General features: G+C 42.7%; 1 protein-coding gene across 5 annotated transcripts in view; it reads left to right on the plus strand.

Moving 5' to 3' along the window:
- Nucleotides 1–17464, plus strand: part of LOC138283366 (interleukin-18-like) — a 233394-nt gene extending 215930 nt beyond the window's left edge. For all 5 annotated transcript variants that reach the window (XM_069221346.1, XM_069221349.1, XM_069221344.1 and 2 more), the window contains one exon: nt 15973–17464. In XM_069221346.1, the coding sequence (XP_069077447.1) occupies nt 15973–16203 (231 nt within the window). In that variant the 3' untranslated portion in view covers nt 16204–17464. The remainder of the gene's footprint in view (nt 1–15972) is intronic.
- The last annotated feature ends 475 nt before the right edge of the window (nt 17465–17939 follow it).

Consider the following 17939-nt stretch of genomic DNA (forward strand, 5'->3'; position numbering starts at 1 on the left):
CTACTGTTGAGGACTTTCTAGCTCCCTTACTTTTGGATGGACTTATATTAGTTTTCCTAGTCACTTTCTTTTCTTCTTTCTCATCCTCTTGCACAATTGCCAGGAACAACTTAATTCCTTCCAAAGTCTCCGTTCTCCATACCTTCTGAATGCAATCCTATCTAGCCTCTGCTAGAGTATTTTCTGCCTTTCTCATCCTCTTCTCAAATTTTAATTGCTGTTGATGTCTGGCTACCAGCTCTCAAATCGCTAATGCCTCAAACTGTGCTGGTCTCGGAAGGGGCTTCGATTCATATAGCACCATCCGTAAATGCTCCAAAACTCTCAAATTGGATGTCCCATTTGTAGAAGACACTAAGCTCCCATCTTTCTCTGTCTATTGCACCATTGCTTTAACCAAAGACATGGCACAACACCTCTCACTTCCATTGCAATGTAAGCTGGTGTGTTCTTTGGCAGTGTAGGCTCACCTACACTCACTGTAATATACATATCTTCCCTTAGGGCACTTTTCATCGCTTTGAAGAACTTAGGGCCAGATGTAGCAAAGGTTTTTACCCATTCTGTGTCTATGGGAAAAAGTGTTCGTACATATGACCCTTAATCCTTTCTACTTCTGTTTATTCAAAATCAAATCAGGAAGTGACTTTGAATCCCAAGATTCCTTTCACCCACATTCTCAACCAATTGCCTCTCACGGACGGCTGCCAATCCGTTTGCAACCCTTCTCACCAACTGACCTATCCCAGCGCGGCTCCAATGACATCACATGCACTACAGCTGACAAAGTCTTGAGGCTTGTCCTCCTAAACTCCAATCCACACAAAACTAATGCAAAGTATTGCGAGCACTAATCAAAAAACGAAACCCAAAAACAAATCTGCTGGTTTACTACAGGAAAGGTAACACAATTGCTTCAGAAACCTTATGGATTTTTCACTGATGGCCCTTCCTGCACTTCCACCTACTCCTTCTTTCCGGTCTCCCAGATTCGCGAGCAAAATTCGACCCACAAATTTTACTCTCAACTGATCAACGGGTCTGTCCTGGTGCGCATAGGACTCGCCAAATCTCAGTCGAAATTTTCTCTCGCCCTCTTTAACTCACACACTGACTTGTTGACCACGCCCAATCAACCTACTAAACCAGACAGATTACAACATATAAACAAGTGTCTCATACGCTTTTCAATATACTCTGGGGTCTTAGACCACGCAGGTTCCGTACATCAACAACCATGTGGACAATTTTTGAGCGCTCAGCACCACACACATATGAAATTCGCCACCTTCCCTACTCTCATACTGCAGAGTATGCACACTCCTACTACAACGTCATTTGGAGTATGCAAAACCCCATAAAACCTTCACAAACCTTACAATTCACCTGAAATTTGCATAAGCTGTGCAAGCGCGACCTATTTCACTGACTCTATCTCTAGAACACCAGGGACATCCTCAAACAACCATTAGCAGGATCTAGGATCTGAGAAAGTCATTTCTGGGCTTAGGGGAACATCATTTTCTCTCCAATTATCATCACGGAAAAACAAAATCCAAATCTCAATAATAATGAATTCTCAAAGGGACCAACTCATCAAACTGCTACCATCTCTGGGAACACCAGTTACTCTGTACCAAACGTCTATGGCAAGCTCTTAAGGAGACTAACCAACCTCTGCTACCATAACTGTTAGCGCGTCAGACCTTAATAAGTAAACGTACAAGGGACGCGAATAGGTCGATTAACCTTTTGACTCACAATTAAAAAGTTCTTACCATAGCTCCTGTACGTGGATCAATAATCAATACACAATAATCAACAATCATTAGTAATCAATAAATCAATAGTCAATGGAGTCAGTAATTATCACTCACCATTACCTTTCAGTCACGAATAACCACAACTTTAGTAAAAGTTTAGTATTTATTTCCCTATATTAACAATGCTAATGTCATATAGATTAAACTCACAATCAAATGAAACACAAACATAAAAACACTGGTTGTCCAAAGCGGCGGAAGAAACGCAATCTAATCAAAGCTTGAACTACAACACATTCTAAAGTTACAGTGCAAATCAATAGCAAAGTCAGATGGGTCAATGAAATAAAATACATGTGGTTAAGGAGAGAAATCCATCAAACATTAGTCTCTTTTGTCATAAGTCAGGATCCTCAACTAACACCTGATTAGCATCAGCATGTTGGGCTTCAGGCAAAACAATTTAGTAACACCAATTTGGAAAACAAACATCTAACTATGGTAGAGTCATAGACAAACAATGCAGTTGGTACCTAAAAATGAAAAGTGAATTTGCATAATAATTAGATTTCAATTTATACCTATCGTTGGTACGAGTCAGCAAGCCCAATCAGTCTCCATCCTCAAGGCATCAGTTGATCAGCAAGGCATCAGGCTCTCAGCCAGGGAATATGAGCCCAATGAGCCAGAATATCGGAATAATCTGTTTTCTCTCAGAATGTCAAAGGGAATTGTCTCTCTCCTAAATCTAAAATCTCTAATCTCTGCGGCATTGTTATATCAAAGACACCTAAACTATCCCATAATTCCCTATTAGTCAATTAATTGTATGTCCACACTCTGTCCAATAAAACTACTATACCAAATCTATGAATTCTATAATTTACCCATTCTCATATTGTTGATTGGTTCGTCTTGCGATGTCCTCATCATCAGGTAACAATATTGTTGCAGCTTCCACTCTAGTCAGTATCTTCATTGTTCTTGTCCTGGGAAAGTCAGACTCACACACATTACACATAAAATGTTGCATTAGCAAGAACATCATCTCCTAAAAGTCAGTTCTCATGAAAAGCTTCCGTTATGAGCACATTTAAACAATACAATAGACATTTCACAGCTTAATTCACTCGGTCAGCATTTTTATAAATGCTAAGAAATACAGCTTCTGCATGAGGCCTGGCAAAATAGGCCAAGACACTCGCTAAGTTAAGGCATACAATTAATAAAGGTAAAGCATACTTCACAACTCTTTATATGTCATAGTACTCCATTAATCTAACATATATTCAATATTTCATAAGTATTAATCATTGATTAGGCCATTTCCTTAACATTGGTGGCCATTCTTTGAGGTTACATTTCCAAATGTGTGCATTATTTTTCTACGTTATTAAATTTTCTACATAAACTCATTATTCAAAATACATAAACACTCATTAATAATTTCTTATTAAAACACCTGCGCTAGCATGAGTCACGTTATACTACAAGGTGTCCATGAGGAGTTTATGTTTCCCTGATTTATTTTTCTTTCACAGCCTTTAACGCTAGCTCAGTTATTTTCACCTTTAGTCAGCTCTCTTGGATTGCTATCCCATTTACTAAAGAAATCTTTTGACTGTAGACATTTAAAGGCATCTTTCCTGATAAACTAAACTCTTCTTGTAATTGTTAAAGGTCTCAAATATTCAGTTCAAAGACAACTTGGCCTCTTTCTGTAATCCCGAATTTGTCTGGAACAGTAGATTGCCACCCAAAGTGATGTGTGTTTATTGATAGGAAGAATTCTATACATATTACACAATTTTTCCCAGTAGTAAATGTTAAAATCCCCATTTTAGACAGATAATTATATAAAAGGCATTGCACTTCCTGGTGTCTGATTTCCACGTATACAGCTGCTTCTTGCACAATCCAGTTTATGAAATAAAAGGTCAGATGTACTACTATTTTTTTGCGACTTGTAATCTGAGTTTTTTTTGGCAAAGTGCAAAATGCGAGTTGTAAACAAAATGTCTGAAACACTGTTAACAATTCCCAAATGGGTTGCAAGGGAACTGCTTCATTAATATTCATGAGGCAGGTCGCAATTTGCAACCCATTTGGGAATGGACGCACTCACAGGGATGGTGGCCTTCTGGGGCCAGCAGACCACCATGTCTGTGACTGCTTTTTAAATAAAGCAGGTTTTTTTTTAAATGCAACCCTTTCTCCTTAGAGGAAAAGGGGATGCATTTCAAAAATAAAATTGAAACTTTTCAGTTTCATTTTTTCAGAGCAGGCAGTGGTCTGTGGGATCACTGCCTGCTCTGAAAGAATGTTGGCGCCCCCATTCACAAGGAAAAAGTAGTCCTTGGAACACCCCTTTCTAAAACCAACTCACAAAATAGGGGTGCTACATGCTAAAAGGCCATTTTGCTGTACCAAAAGTCAAATTTTCCCATTTGTAACTGCAAAATAGCTTTGTACATCTGCCCCAAAACTCAAGTACGAGGAGAAGTATAGATCTAAATAAATGTAAAAAATTAGTTGGAATGGGCATCCTACTAACATGTCACTGTCTGACCAATAATTTGGGTAGAAGTTGCCAGTTATGCAAAAGGCATATGATTACTTTAAGAATCGCTACATAACTTAGCTGAGAAAAAAGTTCAACATTGCTATAGATCCTAACCCCAGGTACGTAGACCGCATTAACTATTAGATTTTCCCTAGTGGCAGGCTGACTGTTCACAATGTTTTTCATTTTTTCCTTATTTAATTTATGTCCTCCAACATTTCCAAAAACGTCAGCCTCTCCTTCTACAGGGTTAATAGGGGTCAGTAGAGGATACTGCAATGCCAGCAGCTTATGGGGATTTTTCAAAATTCCATCCCACTGAAAGCCACTGTTATGATATCACTGTGACAGTGCCACTATGTAGGTGTGGTTCTAAATAATCTATGAACAACAGAGGAGACATCAGGCATCCTTCTATATTATCACATGTAAGCCTTTTATCAGGGGTTGCTTTTCCAATGGTTATGACCTATGCACATGGTTTAGAGCTTAAGACGTGTGCCCTGCACATAGATCTGTCTCCAAATCCCATGCATGTCATAGCCTTCCATGAAAGTCTCCAGACTACTGGGTCAAAGGCTTTTTTAGCATCCAACAATATCAGACTAACCTTTGTTTCTGGTACGTTCTTATATCAAATCTTACTTATTGCAAATTTTGTGTGCAGTTGTTTCACGGTTGAGTATAAAAGCATGCTGAAATCCAGTTATTTGATCATTTCAGTCATCCGGGTGAGAGGAATTTTATAATACAGGGAGTGCAGAATTATTAGGCAAGTTGTATTTTTGAGGATTAATTTTATTATTGAACAACAACCATGTTCTCAATGAACCCAAAAAACTCATTAATATCAAAGCTGAAATTTTTGGAAGTAGTTTTTAGTTTGTTTTTAGTTTTAGCTATGTTAGGGGGATATCTGTGTGTGCAGGTGACTATTACTGTGCATAATTATTAGGCAACTTAACAAAAAAAAATATATACCCATTTCAATTATTTATTATTACCAGTGAAACCAATATAACATCTCAACATTCACAAATATACATTTCTGACATTCAAAAACAAAACAAAAACAAATCAGTTACCAATATAGCCACCTTTCTTTGCAAGGACACTCAAAAGCCTGCCATCCATGGATTCTGTCAGTGTTTTGATCTGTTCACCATCAACATTGCGTGCAGCAGCAACCACAGCCTCCCAGACACTGTTCAGAGAGGTGTACTGTTTTCCCTCCTTGTAAATCTCACATTTGATGATGGACCACAGGTTCTCAATGGGGTTCAGATCAGGTGAACAAGGAGGCCATGTCATTAGATTTCCTTCTTTTATACCCTTTCTTGCCAGCCACGCTGTGGAGTACTTGGACGCGTGTGATGGAGCATTGTCCTGCATGAAAATCATGTTTTTCTTGAAGGATGCAGACTTCTTCCTGTACCACTGCTTGAAGAAGGTGTCTTCCAGGAACTGGCAGTAGGACTGGGAGTTGAGCTTGACTCCATCCTCAACCCGAAAAGGCCCCACAAGCTCATCTTTGATGATACCAGCCCAAACCAGTACTCCACCTCCACCTTGCTGGCGTCTGAGTCGGACTGGAGCTCTCTGCCCTTTACCAATCCAGCCACGGGCCCATCTATCTGGCCCATCAAGACTCACTCTCATTTCATCAGTCCATAAAACCTTAGGAAAATCAGTCTTGAGATATTTCTTGGCCCAGTCTTGACGTTTCAGCTTGTGTGTCTTGTTCAGTGGTGGTCGTCTTTCAGCCTTTCTTACCTTGGCCATGTCTCTGAGTATTGCACACCTTGTGCTTTTGGGCACTCCAGTGATGTTGCAGCTCTGAAATATGGCCAAACTGGTGGCAAGTGGCATCGTGGCAGCTGCACGCTTGACTTTTCTCAGTTCATGGGCAGTTAATTTGCGCCTTGGTTTTTCCACACGCTTCTTGCGACCCTGTTGACTATTTTGAATGAAACGCTTGATTGTTCGATGATCACGCTTCAGAAGCTTTGCAATTTTAAGAGTGCTGCATCCCTCTGCAAGATATCTCACTATTTTTGACTTTTCTGAGCCTGTCAAGTCCTTCTTTTGACCCATTTTGCCAAAGGAAAGGAAGTTGCCTAATAATTATGCACACCTGATATAGGGTGTTGATGTCATTAGACCACACCCCTTCTCATTACAGAGATGCACATCACCTAATATGCTTAATTGGTAGTAGGCTTTCGAGCCTATACAGCTTGGAGTAAGACAACATGCATAAAGAGGATGATGTGGTCAAAATACTCATTTGCCTAATAATTCTGCACTCCCTGTAGAGTTTAATATCAGCATTAATTATTGAAATAGGCTGGTATGAGCTACATTTGTCTGAAGTTTATCTTTGTTAAAAAAAACTGTTATTCCGTCTAACTACATGCCTGTGGTAATTTCTGAGCCTCATCTACTTCCTTTATTATGTGCCACAGAACTGGTATAATTTCCATGGAAAACGTTTTGTAATACTCGAATGATTTTGCATCTTCACTGGCAGCCTTACCGGATACTTAGGCCCTGATCTATACTTTTTGGTGCAAAACTGCACCAACACAGTTTTGCACCAAAAAGTTTAGCACCAGCTCGGACCATTTCTGAGCACCAGCCGGGCACCATATTTATGGAATGGTGCAAGCCGGTGCAAAGGGTAGGCTAGCATAAAAAACTGAGGTTAGCCGGGTGGGGCAGGCGGAATGGAAGAAGTGAGGTTTTGCACCAAAAATTGACGTTAGGCAAGTTACAGTAAAAAAAAATGACTCTAACCAGTCTAGTGTCATTCTCTGTTGCAAAACCATCCATACCACATGACTCCTGTTTTAGAAAAGACAAGAGTCATGCCCACCACCCCAATGGCCAGCACAGGTGACCAGGGTCCCCTGGGCATGGTCAGTGCATTCAGTGCCACGTAGGGGGACCCACTTCAAGGCCCCCAATAGCACTTAAAAAAATTAAACAAAATAGTTACCTGTACTTACCTATACTTACCTGGGATGGGGTCCCTCATCTTCCGCTGTCCCTCTGGTGTGGGTTGGGGTGTTCACAGGGCCTGCGGAAGGCACCTGTGGGCTTATTCCATGGTGTTCCACCATGGAAATAGGCCCACAGGGTCCCCTAACGCCTGCCCTGACCCAGGTGTTAAATAATGGTGCAAAGCAAGCTTTGCACCATTATTTGACCCCTCCTCCCCCGCGTGCATGATTTTAGCACAGGGGGATAAATATGGCGCTAAGGCCAGTAATAATAATGCTGGGATCCACAGAAGTCAAAAGGTTGAGGACTACTGTCCTAGACCACTACTCAATCTCTAGAACATTGATAAATCTCAATGAATGAATTAATTAATTGCCATTGCCATATATGCTTGACACTCTTAATTCATCAAAGTGCATGATTGGATGTTCATCATGTGGCCTCAGCGTGTACATCTCTAATACAATATGATAATTGTGAAGGAAGAAGGTAAAAATTGGGTTTCTGGTTGGCAGAGGTATGCACCCTGTCCAAGTAGAAACCACAATCCAAGTCAGGGCAAGCCACAAACACTCCCCAGGTTTACCTGTGCTAACACAGAGTACTCAGGCTTAAATATGAGACAATGTGTAAAGTTTTTGTGCAACACTTCAAACAGTAAAACAGCGAAAACGCCACACACAAATAATGCACACCAGGTTAGAAACATAGAGCTTAATTTACTAAATAAAGCAAGACCAAATGACATAAATCCAATAAGTAGAAGTTGAGATATGAATGTATAAAGATTAAATGTAAAATAATGCTTAGAAACAATGAATGCTTAAAAGGGGTTTCTGGTCGTGCTGGCCTGGGGCACAGTCAAAGGTTTAGGCGGACCACTATAGAGCGCATGCCGGATACAGGGACCCACTTGGTCCCGCTGAAGCAAAGTAACTTGATCCGTGGTGCGTTGTCTTCGACGCAGATGCAAGCGATGCATTGGTTTTGAGTCACACAGTGGAAAGATGTGTAGGAGACCAGTCAACAGGCCCTTGGAGTCTCTCTGGGTGCTGGGTTATACAGATGCAGGTCCAGTCCGTCTCACTCCCAGGCAAGCGAGCAGGAGGCAGCAGGTCGGCCCACCAAAGCAGGACTCCAGAAGAGTAGCAGTCCTTGTAGAAGCACAGCAGTCCTTCTTCCTGGCAGAGTATCCACAGGTCCAGAAGTGTACTGAATTGGTGGCGTACGATGTCCAATACGTATACCCAGTTGTGCCTGGTGAAAACTTTAAAGAAAAGTCTGACAAGTGCACAGAGATCCTGTCTTCCTGCTCTATCTCCATTCTCACTACAAGGGAGTATGCAGCCCTTTGTTTGTGATAGGCTGCTGCCCTTTACAGAAATGTGTTAGCCACTCCCACCCATCCTGGCCTTGATGGCTCATCAGGATGTTGATGGCTTGTCAGACACACCTAAACTCCCTTTGTGTGTGGCTGTCTAGAGGGAATGCAGAAGGCCAGCTGTCACCCCCACCCCACCCCAGATATGTATGGGAGAAAGGCAGTAGGCACCAAAAGGCTAAAGTAAGAAAAGGAGAACTATCTAAAAGTTGCATTTTTAGTATTGCACTTTAAAATTCGACTTCACCATGAGTTGTGATTTTAAACTGTAAGTCATAGACACCAAACTTCACAAACCTGTCTCTTCCAGATTAGAAATTACACAATGGAAGAGATAGGCCATTCAATACTGAAAAAAAACAAAAATTGGAAGTTTTTCACTACCAGGGCATGTAAAACTTAAAAGTACACATCCTGACTTTTAAATACATTGCACCCTGCCCTCTGGGTTGTCCAGGGACTACTTTAGTATATGTATAAAAATGGACAGTTTGGGCCTGGCAAAAGAGTTATTTTGCCAGGTCTCTCTGGCAGTGCAAAACTGCACACATGCTCTGCAATGGCAGGCTTGAGACATGACTAAAGGTCTACCTAAGTGGGCATGCATTGTTTATGGGCCAACCAGAGACCAACCATAAAAGGTTTGATTTAATTGCTGTTGAATTGGCTAAGTGGAAAAGGTGAGTTATTTATACTGAATGACTTAACTTGTGTGATGTATATAAAATTGACTTGTCAACCATATATAATGGTGAGAGGAAGACCAAGGTACAGAATGAAATTAGTAGGGTAAATTATGTTCTTGATCTTGGGGATGTGTGGCATAGCAATGAGGAAAGTGAACATCCATATATTTATTATCCTGCAGTTTATAAATCATACTCTTATCTCAATATTTTGTTTGCCCTCTATATCCTTATGCCTCAAATAGAGAAAATAATCTGACCAATGAGTATTTCTGATCACCTTCTGTTAGACCCCAAAGCATTAGGGTTGTCTTCCACTCAACTTTTTGCCTACCTCCTTAACGTTTCTCCCCTCATTTTAGCTGGCTTTAGGACTATGTGCACTTTACCACTGCTAACCAGTGCTAAAGTGCTCGTGCTCTCTCCCCTAGATGATGGTAACATTGGCTCTTACCCAAGGGGCATATTTAATGTGCTTGCAAGTCCCTAGTAAAGTGCACTACATGTGCCCAGGGCCTGTAAATGAAATGCTACCAGTGGGCCTGCATCACTGATTGGAGCCCCTTAACAATGTCTCAGGCTTGCCATTGCAAGGCTTGTGTGCAGTTTCACTGCCACTTTGACTTGGCATTTAAAACTACTTGCCCAACTTTAAACTCCCCTTTTTCTACATATAAGCCACCCAAAAGGTAGGCCCTAGGTAACCCATAAGTCAGGGTGCTATATAAGAAAAAGGCAGGACATGTACTTATGTGTTTTACATGTCCTGGTAGTGAAAAGCTCACAAACTCGTTTTCCACTACTGTGAGGCCTGTTCCTCTTATAGGCTATCATTAAAACTGTTCCCAGATACTTTTAAGTGGTAGATTCTGATCTGGAAGGAGTAGCCCTGTCATGTTTAGTATGGCCAGAATGGTAATAGAAAATCCTGCTTAATGGTGAATTTGGATATAATATTACTATTTAAGAAATGCCACTTTTAGAAAGTGGGAATTTCTCTAGACTTCCTGCCATCTGTGCCTTACAGCCTGTCTCCAATCCATGTCTGGTCTGTGCTGATTGACAGCTCCCCTCATGCATTCCACCCAGATAGTCATAAACACAGGACACTCAGTCACATCTGCGTTCAGACCCATACTGAATGGGTCTCCCTGAGCAGGAAGGGTGGAGAGGCTCTCTCTTACACTTCAAAGGCCGGTGACCTGCCCTCACTCAATGGACTGGTAACAACCCCCCCCCAACAGGGATCCTGGCAGACAGAACTGGCCTGAAAGGGGAACTTATGCTCTTCAAAACCACTCTTTGAAGTTTCCATACTTTAAAGGCATTTTTATGCATATACAAGGGGTCTCTTCCCCCACCAAATTAGACACTTATGGATCTACACCGGGACTCTGTCAGAAGGACAGCCTAGCTGCCCAAAGGACTCATCTGGACTGCTTTACTGAAAAGGGCTGTTGCCCTGTTTGTTGCCCTGCTGCCTGCTGGCCTCTGACTCTGCGGGAAGGACTTTGCATTCCCCACAAATGCTCTCCAAGAGCTTGCCTCCTGTTCTGAAGTCTCAGTCCCGCAAAGACTTCATTCCAGAGAAGAAAATATCCATGCATTGGAAAATCGACAAAGCGCCTGAAGAAATCAACGCAGTGCCTGCCTCACTGCTGAAAATTCACTGCATCACCTACCTGATCGACGCAGCACCTGCTCCATCTTACTAGCGCATCAAGGATTTTCAACACATCATCCCTGGGCATCAAAATATCCCTGCAATGCAGTGAGGAACCAAGACTGCACTCCTGGAAATTGACACATCACCTTGCAGCATGGAATAAACAGTCCTGATTTACAAAGGTAAACTTAGACGGTCGATCTAAACTTACACCAAAAGTCCAAGTTTAAGACTTGGGGAATTCACAAAGGGCATTTACCATTGCAGACCTAAAGATACTACTCGTAAATACCCTTTGTGAATTCCCAAAGTCCTAAACTTAAACATTTGGTCTAAGTTTAGACCAGTCCTCTAAGTTTACCTTTGTGAATAGGGCCTGCAGTTTGGATTTGGAGGACTTACAGTGGCAAAGAACCTCAACCTCTTTTTTTTTGTCTGGGACACATTTAGAAAGTGGCCATTTGGCTGCACCAGCCAGCCAGTAGCCTGGCCAGTACACATTGGCTGTCTGTGCTGTTTTAACCCATGCCAGGTTGCAGACTACCCTGCTACCTGAAGAACAAGGAGCTGCCCAGAGCGGGAGTCACACCACCTTCTGTGGTGCAGCAGACAACAGAGTGCAAGTGTCAGAGGTGCCGCTGCCTCTGGTGATCAAATACTGCTCAAACCTCTTTCATTCAAACCCCAGACAACCTTACATCTTTGGGGAAGCAGGAAAACCTGTGCAGATCTGGTTTCACAAGAGGCATGTGCGTCTTGGCTAGCCATAACCATGGGCTGAGCTAGTGAAGTCTGAACACTCCGAGAAGGGTTCTGCCATCTTCTTTGGTGCAGAACAGTGACTTCTGGGATGACTTGAGGGCAAACTTTGCAGTAAGTGTTCCCCAGGTGGGTAGGTCTGGGCAGGGTCACACCTGCCCATTGGTTAGTAGTCACCCCTCCCCAAGACTGTAATGTTAAATAGTGCAACCTGGGCCCCCAGATCTTAGATCTGCTTGACCAGCTGCAAGGGTTTGAGCGTGTGACCCAGGACTGCCCAAGACAGATACCACTTAGGATGGCACTTGCCGTGCGCACCTGGACACAGAGAAATACTGTGACCTGTATACAAGGGGTCTCTTCCCCCACCAAATTAGACACTTATGGATCTACACCGGGACTCTGTCAGAGGGACGGCCTAGCTGCCCAAAGGGTTCATCTGGACTGCTTTGCTGAAAAGGGCTGCTGCCCTGCTTGTTGCCCTGCTGCCTGCTGGCCTCTGACTCTGCTGGAAGGACTTTGCCTTCCCCACAAATGGTCTCCAAGAACTTGCCTCCTGTTCTGAAGTCTCAGTCCCACAAAGACATCGTTCCAGAGAAGAAAATATCCATGCGTTGGAAAATCGACAAAACGCCTGCAGAAATCAACGCAGTGCCTGCCTCATTGCTGAAAATTCACTGCATCGCCTACCTGATCGACGCAGCACCTGCTCCTTCTTACCAGCGCATCAAGGATTTTCAACACATCGTCCCTGGGCGTCAAAATATCCCTGCAATGCAGTGAGGAACCAAGACTGCGCTCCTGGAAATTGACACATCACCTTGCAGCATGGAAATAAACAGGCCTGATTCACAATGGTAAACTTAGACGGTCGGTCTAAACTTACACCAAAAGTCTAAGTTTAAGACTTGTGGAATTCACAAAGGGCATTTACCATTGCAGACCTAAAGATACTACTCATAAATACCCTTTGTGAATTCCCAAAGTCCTAAACTGAAACATTTAGTCTAAGTTTAGACCAGTCCTCTAAGTTTACCTTTGTGAATAGGGCCTGAGGTTTGGATTTGGAGGACTACCCTGCTCCCTGAAGAACAAGGAGATGTCCAGAACGGGAGTCGCACTACCTTCTGTGGTGCAGCGGACAACAGAGTGCAAGTGTCAGGTGCTGCTGCTTCCGGTGATCAAATGCTGCTCAAACCTCTTTCATTCAAGCCCCAGACAACCTTACATCTTTGGGGAAGCAGGAAAACCTGTGCAGAACTAGTTTCACAAGAGGCATGTGCGCCTTGGCTAGCCATAACCATGGGCTGAGCTAGTGAAGTCTGCACACTCCGAGATGGGTTCTGCCATCTTCTTTGGTGCAGAACAGTGACTTCTGGGACGACTTGAGGGCAAACTTTGCAGTAAGTGGTCCCCAGGTGGGTAGGTCTGGGAAGGGTCACATCTGCCCATTGGTCAGTAGTCAGCCCTTCTCAAGACTGTAATGTTAAATAGTGCACCCTGGGCCCCCAGAACTTAGATCTGCTTGACCAGCTGCAAGGGTTTGAGCGTGTGACCCAGGACTGCCCAAGACAGATACCACTTAGGATGGCACTTGCTGAGCACACCTGGGCACAGAGAAATACTGTGACCTGTACCAGACGTAGGAAAGCTTTCAAAGAGAGGGAGCATCTCCAAGAGCAAAAGGACCCCAAATAATGCCCCAAGGGCAAGTGAATATAGCTCCCTGTCTGAACCACAGGCTTACAACAAGTTGAAAGGACTGACCTAGACCTGACTATTGGGCTCACCATGGAATCATCCTTGTTTGACCGAAGTACATGGTGGGAGACACAGTCCTGACCCCCTGAAGAGCATCAGACTCTTTGTATTACTTACTTCAACTCCCATGAGCAGCTACAGAGGAGTGTACCTTTTGTGGCACATCACCCAAGCACCTGGAGCATCAGAGGACCAGTTAGTACTGGTCACCAGCTAGACATATTGAAGGACACTGAGGGACGTTGGGTCTCGTCACCCAGGACCTCCCTGCACTTTGAAAACTATAGCACTGTTCACCATATAACTCCCCTGGAATCCTCAACAATGATGGTCACACGTCTCACTGGTCCTGCTTCCCAGCACAACATCAGGACTATTCTGCTACAGTGAGATCAAAAAGGATAAGCGTGGTCCTAAAACAACATTTTCTTCCAGGTAACTGATTAAAGCCACCTGGTCAGGTCACCCTAACTGGGGCTCGCCCTTTGTTGTGGCCCAGAAGTGCACGTGGTGGCTAGACTGGGCAGGCTGCCTTTTCCTCCAAGGACCACAAGACTGTGCTTGACCAGATAACACGCATCTTTATGTGCATCCTGAAATATTTTTAAATATTCTAATTTCTGTAACTCTGGGACCATACAGTCATTTCTAAAGTTCAAGATGTATAAAATTCTTAAAAACATAATCTATTTTTATAAATTTATGTCATCCTTTTATTATGTTGTCCCCTTTACTTTGTTGAGTTGTTGTTTTGATTAATGCTTTACACTTGTTCCTCTAAGTAAGCAGTGTTGCTTCAGCACCAAAACTACCATGGCAGGATCCCTGAGATGAGCCTAACTGGACCAGTAGAAGGTGGAGTTACGTTGTTATAGTCTTTCCTACCATATAATAACCCACATTGCTAAAGAAGCCATCACGCAAAATCCATTTTTGTATTTACTGAGACAGGCAAAGCATGATTTGCACAGCTTTCTAAAAAAAGAAAAGTAATGCAACTCAGTGCATAGCGCTACCTTGTTTTATATTGTGTCAGAGAGGCGATATATGGGTGGAGCATAGCCATTCCTGTGCATCAACCCACATATATTGATGCAAACCCATATTTACTAAAGTCAGTAAACATTGGTTTGTGCCAAAATGGTGCGCCTACATGTAGCTGGCATAATGAGGAGAAATATCATAATTTCTCTTTCTGAATTCCTCTTTGAATGTGTACTGTATTCTGCAGCACACCAACAAAGAGGACCAAGGGCCACATTTACAAGAATCTGACACATTGGCTTGAATACGTCAGAACTGCTGTTCTGCCCTGCGCCCCCCCCCCCCCCACCCCCCCAACGGTCCCCTTTCACCAGTTTGTAAATGTGGCGCACTATGGGGGTCTGCATTGCGCGACTGCTGCGACAACAAAAATGAAGCATCGGTGGCACAAGGTGCTTGTAAATAAGCCCCTAAATCTTAAAGAATAGTTTTTGTGCTTTAAATGGGCCGGTTCTGTCCGATACTGGGTACCGGCACTTTTCTATTTTGAGCGGGAGAGTACCGCGCCATCGCAGGAAAAACGTAATACTTTTAATTGAAGAGTACCGGCACTTCTCAGAAACAAGCAGGTACTCTAGCACAGAGTACCTGGACTTTATTTTTTCCATTTCAAGGTATTGCTGCCTGCACAAAAATTATTCTCACTTGAAACAGGCACCCTTGTGCCAAGGTGCAAGGTTCACTGCGTTAGCCCTAGGCACCGCAAGGAGAGAGATGAACTGCGTTATAGCTCTGTCAATATGGAGCAGATCAGCTCTCTCCCTTTTATGCAATGCTGCGCAGCAAAGTCCGTTCTGCGCTGTGTTACGTGAAGTGTTAGTAAATCTTAGACTAATTGTGTAAAGAACATAGGTTGATTTCTGTCGCATAAATCGTGTTTTCACCTTACACAGGAACAATTTTCCCCGGATTTATGGATCAAGACTCATGCTGGATTACTCTATACTTTAAGATCGTGGAATAAAATGTTTTATAGAATTTAAAAAGGTTTCATTCATGCAAACTAAGAGACATGAGAACAGGGTGTTCAGGTGTATTTGCGCCCTCTTTATAAGCAAAATCAATCAGGAGTATGTAGCAGCAATTTCCGTGTTTCGCTCTTTTTCAGGCTTATCAATGAAACGTCATGGAGAAAATCTTGTTTCTTTGTGTGTATCTGTATTTATATAGGAGCAACAATACTTGTATTATGCATTGGTGGTGTTTATTTACATTGTCCATCGTTCAGCTCTATTTTGGAATGAATCATGCTCAATTAATTATCTTTTCTTGAATGCGGCACACAATAACGATGTGTGAAACGTTTGCATTACATTAATATAACTATATCCTTTTTTCTTTTTCAGCCTGGAGAAATCCCTGTATCTATTGAAGGTACACAAAGCGAGTTTATTTTCTTTCAAACATTATTTGATACCAGAGACCAATATTACAAGTTTGAATCCTCTAGTTTCCCAGGCTCTTACCAAGCACGTTCATCTGAAAAAGAGATTATGGGTCATGATTTGGTTTTAGAGCACCATGGTGAAGATGTAGCAGAAACATGCAAATTGACAATAGTATACCTGTCTGAGTAGAACGGGGCGTAACAAAGGACCCCGCAGCGGAGGGCCTGAACTCCACGGGCCCCGCAGCACAGCACCTGGCATGAGTGAGTCCAGAATAGGGCGCCCTCCATCTTCTGTGCAGTGGAGTGGGGCTCCAGATTCGTTATACCACTGGATTATAAAAAAAAAAACCGGCTTCATTCTAGCCCTGTAGGAGATGGAAGCGCCCTCGAAATTCAATGTGCATTTAAATTCGTTATATGTAAAATGACATGCTGTGGCTAGCCTGAAAGTAGAACTTGGATCAGATCAGACTGTCGTGGACTTAGAAAGTACACCCCTTCGAAAACACAACTGGCTCACAAAACCTCATTGAAATTACGCCCCCAACCCAATGACCAACAATGAGCAATAAAAACAAGGGCAAACTGATATGAAGATTAAAGCAACTCAAAGAAAGTATTGAACAACGAAAATAATGGAAATCGTTTGTACAGAATATTGTATGGAGGCGGTCTTGTGCAGATAACGGGTGCCACTATCGACATACAATTCATATGCACTCATGTAATCACCTCCATTCCGACTGAAACGTCAGCCAGATATACCCAGATTTCAAAGGTCGAAGTGCACTTTCTGTGCTGGTGCATTAACCCCTGGGCGCTCACCCTTCTGACTTCTGTGGGGCCCACTGATTCACTACTAGAAGTTTTCGAACCCTAAGCAGTGTCTACGATTCTAACCTCAAAACTGCACAAAAGTATAGAAACGAGCATACACCGAAGAAACACACAAATTATGATGCGTTTATTTAATGCACAAACAAAACATATACCAAAACACTAAACGGTAATTTTAAGGGAAAGGTTGGAACTTTTCAAACTTTGATTTAATTTAATTTCACTGAGGGCATGTTAATAACACTGAAAGTGTGTTCTCTGCCCCCCGAACTAGAATGTACACCTGCCTGTGTACTTGAAAGATTTTACTGCAAAAGCAGCTCGTGTATTGTTTTTGCCAAATCAAAGATACCGAGTTCCAGGTCCAGGTACGACCCTTTACCTTTCCAGGGTCGAATGCATCGACACTCGCTCCACGGGAGAGAAATGTGCCGCCTTAATTTTTTCATGTTTATTCCACAAAGTATTGCACCTTCCATGTCATTTGACTGTGAGGAATGGTTATCCATATTGTTTCTACAACCCGAAATATCTCACTCTCTAAGTTGCTCACAATGCTTGTCTGGTGCTCTCTGTACTGTTTCCAGTAAAAAATGACTAATAAAAACGTTTTAAAAAAAATGTGCTTTCTTTATTCAGGAGAGCATCCCAATGCAAGTATAGAAAAGAAACGTATCACTTTCGTTTTTGCAACCAATAATTGTGGAGCTGACCGTTTCTATTGTGAAACCAGATATCTGTACCAGTGGTCTCCAAACTTTTTATTGCTGCGCCCCCCCAGTTGAAAAATAAAAATCCTTGGGGCCCCCCCTCAGAATTCTATGCAATCATTTTATAAAGATTGCAATGTTTAAATATGTCTAGACCTATTTAAACATTGCAGTTACGTACTGTTACCTTTTTAACAATGCAATAACATGCTTCTGCTTCAAACAAAGCCATGTTATCTGTAAAATGTTTCTTTTGGCCAGAGCCTGGTGCCCCCCCTGGGATCACTTGAGGCCCCCCTAGGGGGGCCAGCCCCCCACTTTGAAGACCTCTGTGTTAGACTGTACGGAATGGGTCACGGGTGACGGGTCACGTGCA

Source organism: Pleurodeles waltl, chromosome 3_1 (assembly GCF_031143425.1).
Source record: "Pleurodeles waltl isolate 20211129_DDA chromosome 3_1, aPleWal1.hap1.20221129, whole genome shotgun sequence".
Taxonomy (NCBI): Eukaryota; Metazoa; Chordata; class Amphibia; order Caudata; family Salamandridae; genus Pleurodeles; species Pleurodeles waltl.